Here is a 17,476-nt window from a genome sequence, read left to right on the forward strand (position 1 = left end):
CATGTTGTAAATTAAATCGCCTTCGCTTTGAGTCCACTTTAATCCCAAGTGAGGCAATCTTACAATTACCCTAACAGGGAATCGAAGCAGAGACTTTAAGGCTTCGGGGCAGTTTATAATAATATCATTTATTTTCTATCATTATTATAAAATTCCATTTATTACACTACAGGCTCCATCATCTTCTTAGTTTCCTGGAATCAAAACTAAAGTTACATTTTTTGAAAGCATGCAGTTTATTAATCACAGGTATGATCATGATTACTGTCATCAAAAGTGGTGGACAATCATGAGTCATGACTAATGCGATCAAAAGTGATTAACTATTTGTTAACATCAATGACTGATCACTATGATTAAAATTATTATTGACGGCTCATGATTACTTCGAATCATTACAGCGATCAAAAATGGTGACTGATCATAATTATTGTTACAAAAATGGTCCCTGATCCTAATTACTGCAATCAAAAGTGGTGGACAATCATGAGTCATGAATAATGCGATCAAAAGTAATCATTTGTTAACCTTGATCATAATCACTATGATTAAACTTATTGACGGATCATGATTACTTCGAATCATTACAGCGATCAAAAATGGTGACTGATCATAATGATTGGGACAAAAATGGTCCCTGATCATAATTACTGCAATCAAAAGTGGTGGACAATCATGAGTCATGACTAATGCGATCAAAAGTAATCATTTGTTAACCTTGATCATAATCACTATGATTAAAATTATTGACAGATCATGATTACTTCAAATCATTACAGCGATCAAAAATGGTGACTGATCATAATTATTGGGACAAAAATGGTCTCTGATCATAATTACTGCAATCAAAAGTGGTAGACAATCATGAGTCATGACTAATGCGATCAAAAGTAATCATTTGTTAACCTTGATCATAATCACTATGATTAAAATTATTGATGGATCATGATTACTTCAAATCATTACAGCAATCAAAAATGGTGACTGATCATAATTATTAGGACAAAAATGGTCCCTGATCATGATTACTGTAATCGGAAATGGTCATCGATTAAGAATGTTGTTGAATGATGTTGCAAATTAAGCATTATGATTTTAATAACATCTTCAACAACATCTTTCGACGACATTCCTCTAGAAAAAAAAGTGAATGGATGATCATTTCTGTAATTTTGTTCGTGTCGTGTGCATATGGAATGAAAACAAAATGAACCAATCACTCTAGTGAACATTCACCCCAATGAACAAAGTTCAGAGTAACGCACAACAGACGGAAACGTTTAAGTGCGGAAACCAGCCCAGAGAGAAGAAGAAAGTTCAGAGTAATAATAAAGTTTGTAAGGGATAGCAATTCTTTGCGGAATCACAGCCCATATTATAGTGTGAAAGTGTGTCTGTCTGTTGGTTTATCGGTCTGTCTTTCAATCACTTAACGGAGCAATGGATTGACGAGATTTTTTGCATGGGGTTTTAAAGACCTGGAGAGTAGCATAGGCTATTTTTTATACCGGAAAATCAGAGTTCCCAGGGGATTTTTGAAAACCTAAACGTAATTCGTAAGGAAACACTTATACCTGTTAAGTGGTTTTTCTTTATACACGACAGCCTTCCTCGGCCTCCGCGTGCGTCCTTCGCTGACCGCGTCACTGTTGCTGCTGTCACTCCCGTTGCCATTGTGACTGTTAAGGCGACTCCTGAGCGAACTACTATTGCGATTGTCGCTAACGTAGCTACACGTGTCATGATTTGTACTGGTCATGTTGGCCGTGCGATTGTTGTGGTCATAGCTGCTGTGAATGCCGTTACTGTGATTATTTTGACTGGTGTGATTGTCGTGATTGTTGGCTCGGTTATGATTGCTGTGATTGTCACGGGTGCTGGCGGGATGATTCTCGTGATTATTTTTGCTATGATCACCAGTGTGATTCGGTTGATTATTTCGGGTTTTGGCTAGGCGATTGTCATGGCTGGTGGGATTGTGATTGCTGTTGGTGGGATGATTGTCATGACTACTGTTGCTGTGATTGCCGTGGTTACTGTGATTCTGTTGATTCTCTCTGCTGTTGGTTCGGCTGAGCGTCCGCTCTCGCGATACGCCTGAACAACATGGTTCGAGTTGGTCATTACTGGTTTCTCTGGAAAATAATGTTTTTTTAAATCTATGCTTTTTTACAAGTGCTTTTGAATCGTCAAAATAATTTGAATAGGGTTAATATCTTTATACCTATCTAGATCTAGTTAAGTCCAAGAAAAATTCAAAAAATAATACTTACAATACTATTACACAAGCGTCCGTGGAACCATTAGGGCTTGGCGCATCGAATCGCATCAACCTTTGCGACGGAGTCAAATCCCTTAAATGCACTTGGCATATCGGCGACCCGTCCGATGAGTGTCGCTTTGTAGAGCTTTCCCGTCGTATCGGACTCTCTGGGGATCTTCTTTGTAATATTTTCTGCGGTTTCGGCTGCATTTCGCCGAATTTTGGCCTTTTCGGTGGTATCTCGGTTTTGTTCGGCTTTTGTTCGTTGCGATTAGGTCTTTTTGTAGTGATTTGGTCGAGATTCGGACTTTTTGGCGGAGAAGAGTCGGAGTCTTCGTCATCGGAGAGGCGCATCTTGGCCACCATCACTTTGAGGATGGGAGCGTTGGTACTGGAAATATGGCATACACAATTAGAAAAAATAAATCATGCGGACCACTTTGGATTCTCTTGATGACCTATCCAGTCCAGAAAGCAGATTCTATGATTGATATGATTGCCGTGACTGTTGGCTCGGTTATTGTGATGGTTGATGGTCGTGATTACTTTTGCTATGATAGTCAGTGTGATACGGACAATTCCTCTCAGTTTGTGGCTCGGCGATTGCCATGTGATTGTGATTGCTGTTGGCGGGATGATTGTGATTACTGTTGCTATGATTACCATGGTTACTGTTAGTGTGAATCCTACCAAAGAAATGTCTTGTTCACTAAACGCCGTATAAAGTGTCTGAGATCTACAGAGCGCACTTTGACTTTGCTCACACTTAAGACACTGTTAAAACGGGACAGCGTTATACCGCTGGCATAAATCTGCCTCGTTTGAACTGAAAATAAAATCTAAGCAAAGTCAAAGTGCGACCTATAGATTTGAACCTCAGTGCAGATGGGACTACCTGTTCCGCCTCGCGGGTCGCGGGGAGAAGTGCGGCGAGAGCGAGACGCGCGGTGAGGCAACAAGCGGCGTGATGACGCGCGGCCCGGCGGCGCGCCGCGGCGACGCGCGTCTGCGGCGCCGCACCGTGGGCGTGAACTCGCACGCTACCGTCACCGACACCGGCCCCTCCACCTAATGAACATTGTAAGTTTGCGCTCACTGCACTTTGATTCGTTTTTAGGGTTCTGTACTTCAAAAGGAAAAATGGAACCCTTATATGATCACTTTGGTGTCTGTCTGTCTGTCCAGCTATTATGTTTGTCAAGAAAATCGAAAGGATACTTCCTGTTGGCCTAGAATCATGAAATTTGGCAGGTAGGTAGGTCTTTTAGTACAAGTAAAGGAATAAATCTCAAAACCATGAATCTTCTTCATCTTCCATCATCCATATCATCTTAGGCTGCATCATCATTTTCCAGCAAGTCTGATTGCAGCCAAGCGCTAGTCTATGAATTTTAAAAGAAACTTTGCTAAATGTTTTATTATTTTTGCTATATCCATGCTAAAAATTATGTTAATCCGTTGTTCATTGAGGCGTGAACGATAGCTCAGCGTGATTTTTGCATGGTTCGTTGAGGCGTGATGGAAGAGCAAAATTACTGTGAGAAATCTTGGGCATGATAATATTATAGTTCAGTATAAATACCTCAAGATGGTTTCGACTGGGCCCAGGGCTAGCATTTGCGTGCAACTGGGTGGTAGAATCAGGCTCCGATGTCGTTTGATTTTTAGATTTTCTCTGTAAAATCATTTTTTAGAATGAATTATAAAAATACAAGTTTAGACTTCATCATCCGATAGACGCCCACAGCTGGACATCGTCTCTTGTAGGGGCTTCCACACGCCACGGTTTTGCACCGCCTGAATCAAGCGGCTCTCTGCGACTCGTTTGATGTGGTAACAAAACACCCTTAAACCCGTGTGAAGCCAGGATGAATCATTAGTTTGGTTTAATTGAAAATTTGACTAATATAGTAAATTCAAGTAACCTTATTGTTGTGTGCAGGTACATCCAAGAGCCAGCTTGGTCCTTCCAGAGGGTCTATAGGTCTGTCCAAACAAGAAAGCGTTCATTCATACAATTCTGTTAGCTACCTTTATTTAAATATTATATCTACTGAATTAATAATCATATCTATTAATTAATATTAACCTTTGTGCAGTCTCATCTTCGAATTCCATTTCTTCTACCACAGTCTCTAGCCTTTGTCTGTAACAATTGTATTATCCATATGCATACTAATATTGTAAATGCAATAGTGTGTCTGTCTGTCTGTTACCTTTCCACGGCCCATCTGCCGTTGTTTAGGGTTCCGTACCACAAAAAGAAAAAGGAACCCTAATAGGATCACTTCGCTGTCTGTCACGAAATCCTATAGGGTACTTCTCATTGAGCTAGAATCATAAAATTTGGCAGATAGGCAGGTCTTATAGAACACATAACGGGAAAAATCCAAAAACTGTGAATTTGTGATTACATCACAAAAAAAAATATAAATGTGGTTATGGACAAATAATTTGGTATTTTCAACTTTCAAAGTAAGATTACTATACCAAGTGTAGATTGACAGACTTTACACACGTTTGAGAACATTAAGAACTCTCAGGCATGCAGGTTCCCATACGATTTTATCTTTTATTATTAAAGCAAGATATTTTTAAAGTACACATTTTAAAAATAATATTTCAGATAAGTTTTTGTTCTAAAATAGTTTAAGAACTTTGATATTAAATAAATGATAATCTGAGAAGTTCTAGATGTGTGTCTAGATTGAACCCTAGACTCCCCAAATAGCAGGCTGAAGTCTTAACCTAGCTTGTTACTGCTTTGATGAAATTAAGTAATAGGATTGGATAGATATGTATTGCTTGTATAACTTACGACTCTTCAAAATCATCCCGACCTGACACCGGCTCATCCATTCTTTCACTGCTGTCTGTAACAATCACACTAATATTATTATAATGATGAAAGATTGTGTGTGTTTATTTATGTGTGTGTGTGTTTGGGTGTGTGTATGTGTGTGTATGTACCACTGCAAGGATTTCGCTGAAATTTTGAATGGAGATAGCTTAGACACTCTGGCTTAACACATAGGTTGATTTTTAATCCAGAAATCAAAAAATTCCTGCAGGATTTAAAAACCAATAACCACGCGGACGAAGTCATCTGTGTTACTTATAATTTTTTTAGCATATATGGTTAGCAAACTTATAATTTATAATAATTACTAAAAAACATTTTATTTTTGAAGTTGGCACCATCCCCATTGACTACATAATATTATTTAAAAGCATAATTCTTAAACATGCAGTCAGAAATACCTTACCATCAGATGCCAGGTCGTTGGTGCTATCGTTAGCTTCCTCCGGGTTTACGTCCCCATTGCTGATGGGAATCTCTGCATCAATGCGAGTCAATGGGATGAACACATCTGTAAAACATTTAAATTCAGTATTTGACAACTAGTCATATCAGTATCTCTTAATCAAACGTCAAAACACGCGCTTAGTATGCGAGCTTCTATGAAATATTGGCGTGTGAGGCCACAATGATTGGACTTGCTTTTTGATTTAATTGATAATAATTTACAATGGTTGTTACACATAAAACTAACAAAGGACGTGGATTTTACGTATTTTGGAAGACCCTCTATTTAATCATAACCAAGATTTTTTTTTTTGAAACACCCAACAGCCAATGGTGTCTTGCAGCGCTGTCAGACATTATAACCCTGGAATTCATAGTCAAGATATGGGTTTCTTTAGGGGATCATTCGGATAACTTGTGTCATATTAAACCTTTATGCAATGCATTAGAGTTGAATATGACACAAATAGGAAGTTTATTTCTGAGTGACTAGTTAGGATCCTTTAATAATTCACTTTCCTAAATCTTATATGATTCTTAAAATAATAGTGTATGCCTAGGTTATACAGATCTGTAAACGAAATTAACAGTTCTAAACATGGTCATCTTACCTTGCAACATATGCATGGGCACAGCTCGGGCAGACACACTCCTGTTGATCTGATTAGGACTTCTGTTAGACATGATACCTGGAATTGATATAACTGAAATAACATTTGCCACAAACACATTACAGTTTATATACATGTAAAATATGATTGATATATTTTTGGTGAACACAATTTTTAACCCCCGACCCAAAAAGAGGGGTGTTATAAGTTTGACGTATGTATCTGTGTATCTGTGTATCTGTCTGTGGCATCGTAGCGCCTAAACGAATGAACCGATTTTAATTTAGTTTTTTTTGTTTGAAAGGTGGCTTGATCGAGAGTGTTCTTAGCTATAATCTAAAAAAATTGGTTCAGCCGTTTAAGAGTTATCAGCTCTTTTCTAGTTTTCTTGTAGAAAAGAAGGTTAGATAACCGTTAGGTTCATAATATTCATCGATGTTAATATTATGTCAATGGACAAATGTCAAGCTGTCAAGATGGACGTTGCCTAAATACATAATTATTTATTTGAAAATGATGTTTTGGAAAACTCAAATACTTTGGATTGTTGGGGATGTTATAAATTTTTAATTTACACTTGTACAAGTGGATTTTACAATTTTACATACAGCAATGCAAAAGCCTGTAAATAAAAGATTTTGAAAAATGTTGTAGGTTGTAACAGACATAATGTAATTATTATTTGCTACTTATGACCATATCAAAATTTAAAAAAGATTTTTGGTAAAATTTGACTTGTAAAGGACTCAAACATTTTTTAAGGCACATTGCAACATATAAATAAGACAGTTATAAAGGCTTTCAACCCTCCATAAAAGTATAGTAAAGTATCCTAAATTTTCATTACTTTTATCACTTATTACGTAGAGTTTTTCTACAACTCTTTTTTTTATAGGAGATATGGAAATTTCAAATCAACAGTATGATAGAAAAAAAATCCAATGATGTATAAAGTGTACTTACAACAATATGTTCCTTAAAACATTTTAAATTTCCACTGTCATTACATATTTTTTCACGAGCATTAATTAACCTCTTTTTAGTTTATGTAAACCATCAATCTATATCTTCTATCTATCTACCTGTCTATAAAAAGACTACTAGAGAGAGATATATATTGACTTGATTGCAGATATAATAAGAACAAACTTACGAGAATTAGTGGGCTGCAGTGTCCTACTGAGGGAAACCACCGGCTGAATATGCCTTCCACCGATCAGCAGTGGGGGCACTCTGTTAACTTTCTCTTTAGTCGGGGTATTGCTCAAACTGCTCCACCGAGGCAATGCAGACTCAAGTTCCCGTTTCCCTTGAATATACGACTTGACAAGTTCCAACATTCTTGCAACTGCACTCGAGGCGTTAACGAGGTGCGACAGGGCTTCTTCACTTGCCGATTGCAGTTCTGCATTAAGTTTTCTAGTGTGTGTTGATTCTGCATTTCGGAGTCTCTAAAAAATGAGAAAACTCATATCGTCATATTAGTCTGTGGTGTTTACGTTCCAGGGTGGAAAAAGGACTCCGTCATCATTGGTATATCTATGCAGAAGGATATTTAAGTATCTGGGAGTCCACCATATTAAATTACATGACATCATAAAATTACATTATTAAATAACTTGACCGTAACTGGAAGCTTTATATAGAGAGTAGCATTTCCGTTTCCGTCGATTTCATGCCAGTTTTCGTACTTTTATTGATGTCATATCCGGTTTTGTGGCGCCACCTGGCGGGGTCGCGCTCAAAGTTTTCGTAAATTGCTCAGCGCGGCCATGGCTTCATTGGCGTTTTGTTTGCCGTCGAAGCAACTTGCAATCAGTCAACACGAAACGTTGCAAGATATTTTATTTTATTGTGTGGTACTTTATAAAGTGAATTTGGTGAATAATTCGCAGTAAGTACTTATTTTTAATTTATATTACATTATGTAAAATGTAAAATATAATAATATGTACGTGATCAATATTTTTAACGGTTTGTCCGTTCGGATCACAGTACTTTATATTTATTTGCCAGAAGGTAGTTATTAAAAACTTTTCGTACTTGAGACGATGTAACAATTAGAAACCGATTATTAGAAATGAATTTCAAATATTTGAAATTAATATTATTTAGCTAAAATTTACCTTTTAAGTCTGTTACAATATGCTCATTTTATTTAGAGGGTACATGACGATAGTTATGACCCCGATTGCATTTTGAAATGAATCCTCTCGGATTTATACGAGAAATTCTTTTAAGATTATGATATGTCTTTTCTAGTTATTGTTATTGTTAATTCAAATTGTTACATCGAATAGTAATGAAATTACAGGAAACTTTTATAAAAATAAAAATATCACACCTGACGATCATCAGGATGAAATCGAATAACAAAGTTCGTGTTTAGATTTTACTTTCAACAGGTTCTAACCTTTAATTAACCAGGTTCCAGGTTTTTCAGGTTTAGCTAGCGCATCTTGGTTTTTACGTGTACCTACACAGTACATTAAAAAGTCTTTGATAAAACTCAAGGTTCATAGACCTAGAAACAAACAAAGAGGTAAAAAAGTATGATACCTTGCAATTTCTAGCAGATAAAGCTTATGCAGCTATCACATACTGCATAAACAAAAATAAGCCTGGGTTTTCCTAAAAATTGTGCTTTCTTGACTTTATTTTAATTCGTATATAAATTAACTGAAAATCAATATTAACTTAAATAATAATATTAAATTAACTAAAATATTGACTGAAATCAATAGTCAGACTTCGTCGGGTCTTTCCACAATTAGTGGGTAGCTACAGCATAGAAGGTATTGCGATGCGCTGCGAAATTATCACGAGCCAGGTGGGTCTTTTGGTTACATCCATATGGGAAAAATCGAGTGGAGTTTGTTAATATTTTTTGGGTCGTGGTTTTTACTATGGTAAATTATTTTGACGATTCAAAAGCAATTGCAAAAGTGTATTTGAATAAAGATAAGATAAATTTATTTGACCCAGCAATAAATAGAAAACACATTGAACGCGTTCGCCGCTTCACAAGCACAGAAAATTATAATTGTTGCCGTTCCATCGCGTGGAACTACTCGACATGCACATTGCTTTTCTGAAAAATGGTCACCCGCCCCTCGTAGGGGCCATGCATTTCAAATGTTACCATTTCAATACATAGAGCTGCCATGACTACCTTTGCCGTGCATTGAGGCTATTCAATGATCAATATTATCCACTCTCGTGGGTTGGATACCAGTATGATCAATATCATTCAACCTTCGCAGGGTTGATCCTAACATGAGCAATATTATAACACCCTCGCGGGGTGGATACCAGTATGCTCAATATCATCCACCCTCGCGGGGTGGATGCTAGTTTGAGCAATCTCATACACCCTCACGGTGTGAATACCAGTATGATCAATATCATCCACCCTCGCGGGGTGGATGCCAACATGATCTATATCATACACCCTCGCGGGGTGGAAACGAACATACCGGTAATATCTACAAAGGTCATCTAAAAAGTTCTTATCGTTCCTCAATCAGGACTGGAGGTCCAAAAAGGTAAGTAAGCCACAGCATGATTATTTGCACCCGAATTCTCCAAGACAAATCAGAGAAACTAAACCGACCTCGTTCCGAGCAGGTTATTTAGTGCACTGTCTTTCGCAAGGAAAGAAAATAGAGGCACCAGAGGTTATACAAAGGTTATTTCAATGGTATCGCATACCAACATTTAAAAAGCCACCTATTGTTTTTCCCAAGGAACTGTACGCAATAGTGCGTAAAATGAATCATGAAGCTTGCACCGCACGCCAAGCTTCCTTTTCACCTTGTTTCTGGTACCGAACTCCGAAGTGTCATCCCGACCAAGATCACATCTTAGAGTACGAAACAACTATGTATGTTATGGCAGAACATTTCATTTTGATAAACATGCAAAGTCTGTTTTCATGTAGTGAAACAGTCTTGTGTCAGTGCTTCTTATTGAGGCCATACGGGAAAGTTAGATAGATTAGATGATAACCTACCTGCCGTTCGGACTAACCACGGTGTCTATGGGTGATATTAAGAGAATGGTGAAATATGAGTCCTATTTTACTTATCAACTTGTCATAGCAAGTTAAGGCAAGTAACTACATGCTAAATGTACAAGAGACTTAATACATGTACATTTTTTACATGCATTAAGTTAATATCTACTACAGTCGAACTGTTTTTGGTATATAAAATTTGAGAATTGGTTCTTGACCACGAAAGAGTGAGTCTAACTATTTAGAAATACTATGGAGACCCTAGAAAATGCCTCCAAAGAGGGCTGATGGATGTAAGAACAGTTAGAAACGCTAGTTAACAAACCAACGACCGCTGGATAATCCAAGATCTATCCAATACTGGTAGATCACTATTATCATTCGTTAGACGTCCACGCTGGACATAGGTCTCATAAAGAGACTACCACATGCCACGTAATTACACTGCATGGATCCCTGCGACTCGTTAAATGTCGTCTATCCATCAAGCGATCTCCACGCTGCACTCCAAGCTGGCAGATGCGATAAATAAATTATAAGGGCTAAAGGAGAAATATTAGCTATCTCCACTAGTTCATGTTCTAGTAACGGATGCTTTGGATCAGGCTTGGGATCATTAATAAACAATCTTCATCTATCATGCTCTTTGACATGAAAGGAACAAATGCTTTACTCTTATCAAAATGATAGTCTAATTTACCCTTCAGAAGCTTCAAGAAGGCTCACTTCTTACGCCTTAGTTCAAGTCTCATTCAAAGTAACAACGAGACGTTACTCTCTCATTTACTAAGAAAAAGAGGAATGATGTTCATTCTTTCATTCATTCATTTGTTAATAAAGCATATTTACAAGGTTTAAGGATGTTGTTATCCTTATTGAATAAAACATTCCAGATACTGGAATTATGGCTTGACAAATACGCCATAGCTTACAATATTATATCCGGTATGTATAGTAATCATGTAAATAATTTGTATCTAATGTCATAGCCAACCTCCCAGAGTGGCAATACGAGCTTGCGTGGAAATAATATTTGCAAAGTGGGTAATCCTGGAGGTCGATCTATTCACCTCGGAGAAAGCATTCGAAGTACACAACTATGCACTCTTAGATTTGATGGACCATCAAGTCCTGTTTCACGATGCTGTATCTCATGAAAGTTTCCATTGGCATAGTTGGTTTACGCCATTATTTTCAATTCTTCGTCTTGACTCTTGACCCATCTCAATTGGTCAAAAGGAATATTTTTTGAATAGTTGATTTAGTTTATATAATTTACTCCGATCGAAAGTGTTTGGCGGGCCTCGACCGTTTATATAAAACACAGCCTCATTGACTCGCAATGGGTCTGTCATTGTCTTAAGAAGTCTAGAAATAATGAGTGGTCCTATACATTAGACACATAAAACCTAAGCAGTAAATCACTGCTTAATTTCAAGCGGAAATCTATCTTGAAACTATTGAATAAGCTTGAAAACGTTGATCATCATGGTCTTTAAAGAAAAATATTGATACGAACCTAAAGTATCACAATTAGCACCAATTTTGGCACATAATATAAATGACATAATTTAGAATTTTCATTCCTCTTACACGAATCTGTAATTGGATCTGTTATTGGATGTATGAAATAAAAGTCAAGTAATGTTTGTTAATGCGCGTGTTTTATATGTGCTATATTAATGAATAAAAGCAAATTCACTCAATTATGTATTCATGTCCAAGCATGTTTTAAAATCGATTTCTTCAGAGAGATTTGAAATCCACCCGTTTGGGGTGCTAATAATAACTTATTACTTAACTAATCATTTGTAATATCTGCGTTTTTATTACTGCTTACTATTCAGATAACTTCATATTGCATCAAAATCGTACCTTAGAACGAATGATGTGTAATAAATTTTGATGTTTAATAAAATTTGATGATTATAAAATTAAAATCTGATATTTGCCCTAAATTCGGCTCAAAATCTGAAATAGACAACCAATCAGAAATTGCTTGTAATAGGAATAGTCATAACGGGTATCTTTACCCTCTTTTTGGATTTATATGTGTAATTGGTAATTAATTATTGAACGACAGAGTATGATATGCTACAAAATATAATGCTCTATATTTTATAATGGTTAACGGATTAAACGTGCCTCTCGTACAGTAGGTATAGCAGACTGGGTAAAAACCTTTTTGAAAGAAGCAAGCATATCTGCTACTTCTCGTAGCATACACTCAACTCAGGGAAAATCATTCTTATGATGAGATGGCCCATGAAAATTAGCAATCAGCTAATACAATTCAAAATTTTTCTAAATGCAAAGTGATTGAAGGCAATGTACTTAGTCCAGGTGGTATCGCTCAACTAACTATTCTTCAGTTCTATGACTGATAGTTAAAATTCTTTTCTTTATTGATTTTGTATTCAAATAAACAAAATTTTGTTTATGAAAAAGAACATAATATCATATAAGTACTCATTATGGTACAAATGTTATCACATTGGCGTAGAATTCTAATACCTATTATGTGGCGTCACCAGGCGAAAACAAACAGGGTCTCAATATAAAGCTTCCAGTTACGGTCAAGTTATTTAATAGTAGCGTTTTACCTGAAAATAAAACGCATATTAAAATACTTACCTCACTGGAAGCTTTCAGTAATTCCTGCCTGGTGATATTGAGCCAATGAAGCCATGGCCGCGCTGAGCAATTTACGAAAACTTTGAGCGCGACCCCGCCAGGTGGCGCCACAAAACCGGATATGACATCAATAAAAGTACGAAAACTGGCATGAAATCGACGGAAACGGAAATGCTACTCTCTATATAAAGCTTCCAGTGAGGTAAGTATTTTAATATGCGTTTTATTTTCAGGTAAAACGCTACTATTATTAAATTACATCATACAATAAATTTATTTTTTTGTGCTAATATGATTAATCTTAATTAAGTGGGTATTATTGTAAAGTCTTGTAGCCAAGGGAGACGAATTGGGTGACTGTAATGTCTCCCCGGGTGTGTTTTTGATCAATAAAAATTAAAGGATAATATTATCCCAAGAAAATGCATGTAAAAAAGAAATTTGTATCTGCAATTAGAATTATTGTAAAATAGATAAAAACAGCAATCTGCTACGTTTGTTAATTTGACTATCGGTATTTTAATACGGTTTAAACAACGATGGGTTTACACCATTATTTAGGATGTTTCATAAAAAGATTTTATGTATCAGATACATAATACATACACATTCCACGTGGATGAAATCATGGGCAACTGCTAGTCATGCAATAAGAACATTGGAGGTTGTTGCACACTTACAGAAAGCTTGAGCCTCAACTCATTGACCTCCTTCATAAGTTCCAGTTTTTCATTTTCTCTTAGAGCGGCCGTCATTTTCCAATGCTGCATTGCTTTAACCATCTCATTATTTCTATCCCGAGGATCATGATTCTCTGAATTCTCCATTATAACTCAAATAAACTACAAAGAATGTACTTAGATAAAACAATTAAATTATAATAAAATGCAAAATTTCACATCCTAAGCAATTCCGTTTTTCAAAACAATTTTAACAATATGATCATAAGCATAACAGCCAGCGATGAATCCTACTCTATGGCTGCAGCTCCAATATGACTGTATGCTTGCTAATGCTGTATGTCTATGTATAGACAAAAACCGGCCAAGTGCGAGTCAGACGCGCGCACTGAGGTTCCGTACTCGGGTAATTTTCCGACATTTTGCACAATAAATCAAAAACTATCATGCATAAAAATAAATAAAAATCTGTTTAGAATATACAGCTAAAAGCCCTTTCATATGATACTCCACTTGGTTTAGTTAACTATGTATCTTACTTTGAAAATTTAAACACAATTTAATTTTTTATGACGTATTAAAAAAAAACTACCTACTCTAGATCTCGTTCAAACCAATTTTCGGTGGAAGTTTGCATGGTAATGTACATGATCTTTTTTTAGTTATCGCAATCAAATCGGGTGCAATGCACAATCACTCTAGCCCTTTTAATAGTCTATGGAAAAACGTCAGTTCAATGTCAATGTCAACAGTCAAACTACTTGTCAGTTGTCAATTATTGTCAAACACGCGTGTTGTCGAAAACATTGTTTTTGAGGTTATAATCTTATAAATTTATTCATAAGTTGTGGTATTAATAATGTCGTTTCGTGGAAGAGGAGGCGGTGGTGGTCGCGGAGGATTCGGAGGTCGAGGAGGTGGCGGCGGAGGGAGAGGCTTCGGCGGCGGTCGAGGGCGAGGTGGCGGCGGACGAGGCGGTGGCGGCGGCGGCTTCAACAGATACCAAGACCAAGGCCCTCCGGAGTCAGTCATCCCTCTCGGCCACTACGGCTGGACCGTGCAGGACGACCTTGTGTGCAAAGTTGACATTGAAGACGTTCCCTACTTCAACGCACCTATATTCCTAGAAAACAAGGAACAGATTGGTAAAATCGACGAGATATTCGGCAATTTACGCGACTATTACGTGTCGGTGAAACTTGGCGAGAATATTAAGGCGAAGAGTTTTAAGGATGGGCAACAGTTTTTCATTGATCCCGCAAAGTTATTACCTTTGAAGAGGTTTTTGCCGCAGCCTCCAGGGGCTAAGCGTGGCGGAGGAAGAGGCGGCGGTCGTGGAGGTCGAGGTGGTGGGGGTGGGTTTAACAGAGGCGGACGTGGCGGAGGTGGTTTCGGCCGAGGTGGTGGTGGTGGTGGTGGCTTTGGCCGTGGTGGTGGCGGTGGTGGCTTCGGGCGAGGTGGAGGTGGCGGCTTCGGTCGAGGCGGCGGCGGAGGTGGATTCGGTAGAGGCGGTGGTGGTGGCTTCGGTCGCGGCGGCGGCGGACGAGGCGGTGGCTTTAGAGGCGGCCGATGATAGTAGTAATATAATGTGGATTGTCAATGTTCCATGCGTTATAGTGACTTTGAGGAGACGAGAGATTATTGTCACATGTTTTTTATGAAGTGTATAAATGTGGATGAAGTGAAAAATTAATAATATGTTTATATTAACAATGGATGTTGGAAATTCTATGGTACATAATTAAACTGTTCAGTTTACAATGTTCAAGTTTTGTTTTAAACATCCTAACATCAGTATAATGTTTATTTTTAATAATTCCATCATCTTGCTGGGGATGTATATTATTTCTTTTATATTTTTTGAGTTTATGATTCAATAGCACTTGTATGAGTAAAAAAATGTTTTTATTTCCATGAAGATGATTGTGACAATATATGTATAATTGCTCTTACATAAAATTGCTCTTAGGTTGATATCTAGCATACTTTGATTTAGCTCAGACCTGAGTTGACACAAAGTTAAAACAAGACTTTATGTTCACATATAAATATGTCTCATTTTAAGTTTTTGTTTTAAGTCTAAACAAACTCAAAGATGCTACGTAGTTCTCAGCCTAAGGCAATTGGCACTCTTAATATTTTTATGATAATGTGACTTTCCCAGTAGTAAAAAACCAGCTAAGTGCGAGTCAGACTTGCACTTGGGTATTTTTTCCGACATTTTGCTCGATAAATCAAAAACTATTATGCTACAAAAAATGATTCATGCAAGGCATGGACAATCTGGATTCAAAAAAGCGCCCTCGCCGTAAAAATATTATTTAGCTCCCTTATTATACAATCTACTATTTCATGATGGTTTTTTTACTTAGGTAGGGTGTGGAAGAGCTTTAAAAAACCTTAAATGTTCAAATAATTTATATTCATAACTTATATCCATCATAATATACACAAATACTTAAATATTAGCGCATTATTCTAAATTCTCCAACTCTCCTTTATTGGGTGTAGGTGTGAAGTCGAAAGCTAAGGCTCTCCCTCTATGGTTGAATGTGTAGAATGAAGGTAGATTGCGTTGAGTCTCCCATTTTATATTATTCAGCTCGTTTGCTGCCGGGATCTCTCGGAGCTTTCCAGAAACATTTATGACTCCCCAAATAACTGCAAATAAGCTTACTACAGCTTGAATGATGATCTGTAACAGATGTTTACCATTATCATTACATTCAATTGCTCAGTATGTTCTGCAATCAGTTTTGAGGACAGCAAGGTCATTAGTTGAAGGTGTCATCATTCATCATGATCAACCCATTGCCGGCTCACTACCGAGCATGGGTCTCCTCTCAGAATGAGAATGATATGGCCATAGTCTGCTATTCCAATCTGCACATTGCCAGGTTTCACATACCTTTGAGTACATTTTGGAGTACTCAGATATACAGGTTTGCTCACAATGTTTTCCTTCACGGGCTAAAGCAAAATTATATTTAATTTCTTAATAGGGACATAACTTTGAAACTTAGAGGTGCACCCAGGATCAAACCCCCAACCTCCTGCATATCCGGAGTCGGATGTCTTAACCAATAGGTGACTAAAGTAAAGTGAGTGAGTAAAATGGCTAAAAGTGCACTGCCACAACATGGCTAAAGGTGGTCCACAAACAGCCAGACCTGTGTTAAATTTTAGTGTATGATCTGTGCAATCCACAATGTTGCAACTTCAGATTGGAGTACTTGTTTTGTACACACTATACAATGTTGTGTGGGCTATATAGCTGTGTAGAAACCAGCACTCGTATTGAACTGTCTATCAGGTAGAGGTTAAGGATGTTTCTATTTATTATTATAATGATATTGAAAACAAAAAGATCTAGACTCTTATACAATTGAGGTTTTTCAAATCATGATCTGACTTGCTCCAGAAACTGGCTTTATGGCTTCAGGGGGTGAAACATGTTAACAAAACTCTACTTACATCTAGAGGTAACGCTGTAAATTCTTGCGATGTTATTCGAAGGTATGAACGGTCTGGAACAGATTTCAAATTTTTGGTTTAACGACGTCGTTTAGTAGGTGGTTTAATTACATTGGATTATTATTTGTATTCTGTGTTTTGCACTATTTAATTAAATTTAATTAAATACATACGTTGTGCAGCAGAAAATGCTGAGTGGAACAATGATATGAACCCTACAATTATAATAATTCTGTTAATTGAGGATGCCATTATTTTGTAAGTGTGTAGAAATTCTGTAAATTTGAACAGAATTTTATAATTTATAAAAAATGAAAATACAATTTAATAAAATAATTCCTTTGCCGTTTTTTTATTTTTGACACTGACGTTGACAGTCGAGACCACAAGATACAGACCAATACAGACTATAGGTACATAGTACAGCTAATAAACTCAAGTCTACCATGTCTATGCTAATAATCATCACTTTACACAACTGCTAGTGCTGTA

At 37.0% G+C, this 17,476-nt stretch overlaps 3 protein-coding genes and 1 long non-coding RNA gene across 5 annotated transcripts; 2 read left to right on the top strand and 2 right to left on the bottom strand.

Moving 5' to 3' along the window:
• Positions 1-109: 109 nt before the first annotated feature.
• On the bottom strand, positions 110-13,798 carry LOC123864624 (homeobox protein 2-like). 2 transcript variants are annotated; one of them, XM_045905216.1, is made up of 12 exons: positions 13,511-13,798; positions 7,335-7,632; positions 6,182-6,259; positions 5,530-5,634; positions 5,082-5,136; positions 4,353-4,409; positions 4,189-4,249; positions 3,846-3,938; positions 3,159-3,331; positions 2,274-2,654; positions 1,575-2,135; positions 110-194 (listed from the first exon to the last, which is right to left on the bottom strand). In XM_045905216.1, the coding sequence occupies exons 1-12, from the start codon at positions 13,655-13,657 to the stop codon at positions 179-181; spliced, it is 2,025 nt and encodes a 674-aa protein (XP_045761172.1). In that variant the 5' UTR covers positions 13,658-13,798; the 3' UTR covers positions 110-178. The 2 variants fall into 2 exon arrangements, with proteins under 2 accessions (XP_045761172.1, XP_045761176.1); XM_045905220.1 differs by lacking the exons at positions 3,846-3,938; positions 4,353-4,409 and having other exon boundaries at positions 3,159-3,325.
• LOC123865128 lies at positions 157-10,249 on the top strand. Its single transcript, XR_006795913.1, has 3 exons — positions 157-293; positions 5,175-5,177; positions 10,238-10,249. It is a non-coding gene; the product is annotated as an uncharacterized LOC123865128 (long non-coding RNA).
• A 460-nt stretch (positions 13,799-14,258) lies between the features above and the next one.
• LOC123864916 (probable H/ACA ribonucleoprotein complex subunit 1) lies at positions 14,259-15,659 on the top strand. Its single transcript, XM_045905667.1, has one exon. The coding sequence runs from the start codon at positions 14,370-14,372 to the stop codon at positions 15,081-15,083; it is 714 nt and encodes a 237-aa protein (XP_045761623.1). The 5' UTR covers positions 14,259-14,369; the 3' UTR covers positions 15,084-15,659.
• Positions 15,660-15,910: 251 nt separating this feature from the next.
• LOC123865008 (ER membrane protein complex subunit 5) lies at positions 15,911-17,359 on the bottom strand. Its single transcript, XM_045905820.1, has 3 exons — positions 17,158-17,359; positions 16,985-17,037; positions 15,911-16,205 (listed from the first exon to the last, which is right to left on the bottom strand). The coding sequence occupies exons 1-3, from the start codon at positions 17,234-17,236 to the stop codon at positions 15,984-15,986; spliced, it is 354 nt and encodes a 117-aa protein (XP_045761776.1). The 5' UTR covers positions 17,237-17,359; the 3' UTR covers positions 15,911-15,983.
• Positions 17,360-17,476: the final 117 nt, after the last annotated feature.

This window comes from Maniola jurtina, chromosome 1 (assembly GCF_905333055.1).
Source record: "Maniola jurtina chromosome 1, ilManJurt1.1, whole genome shotgun sequence".
Lineage (NCBI taxonomy): Eukaryota > Metazoa > Arthropoda > Insecta > Lepidoptera > Nymphalidae > Maniola > Maniola jurtina.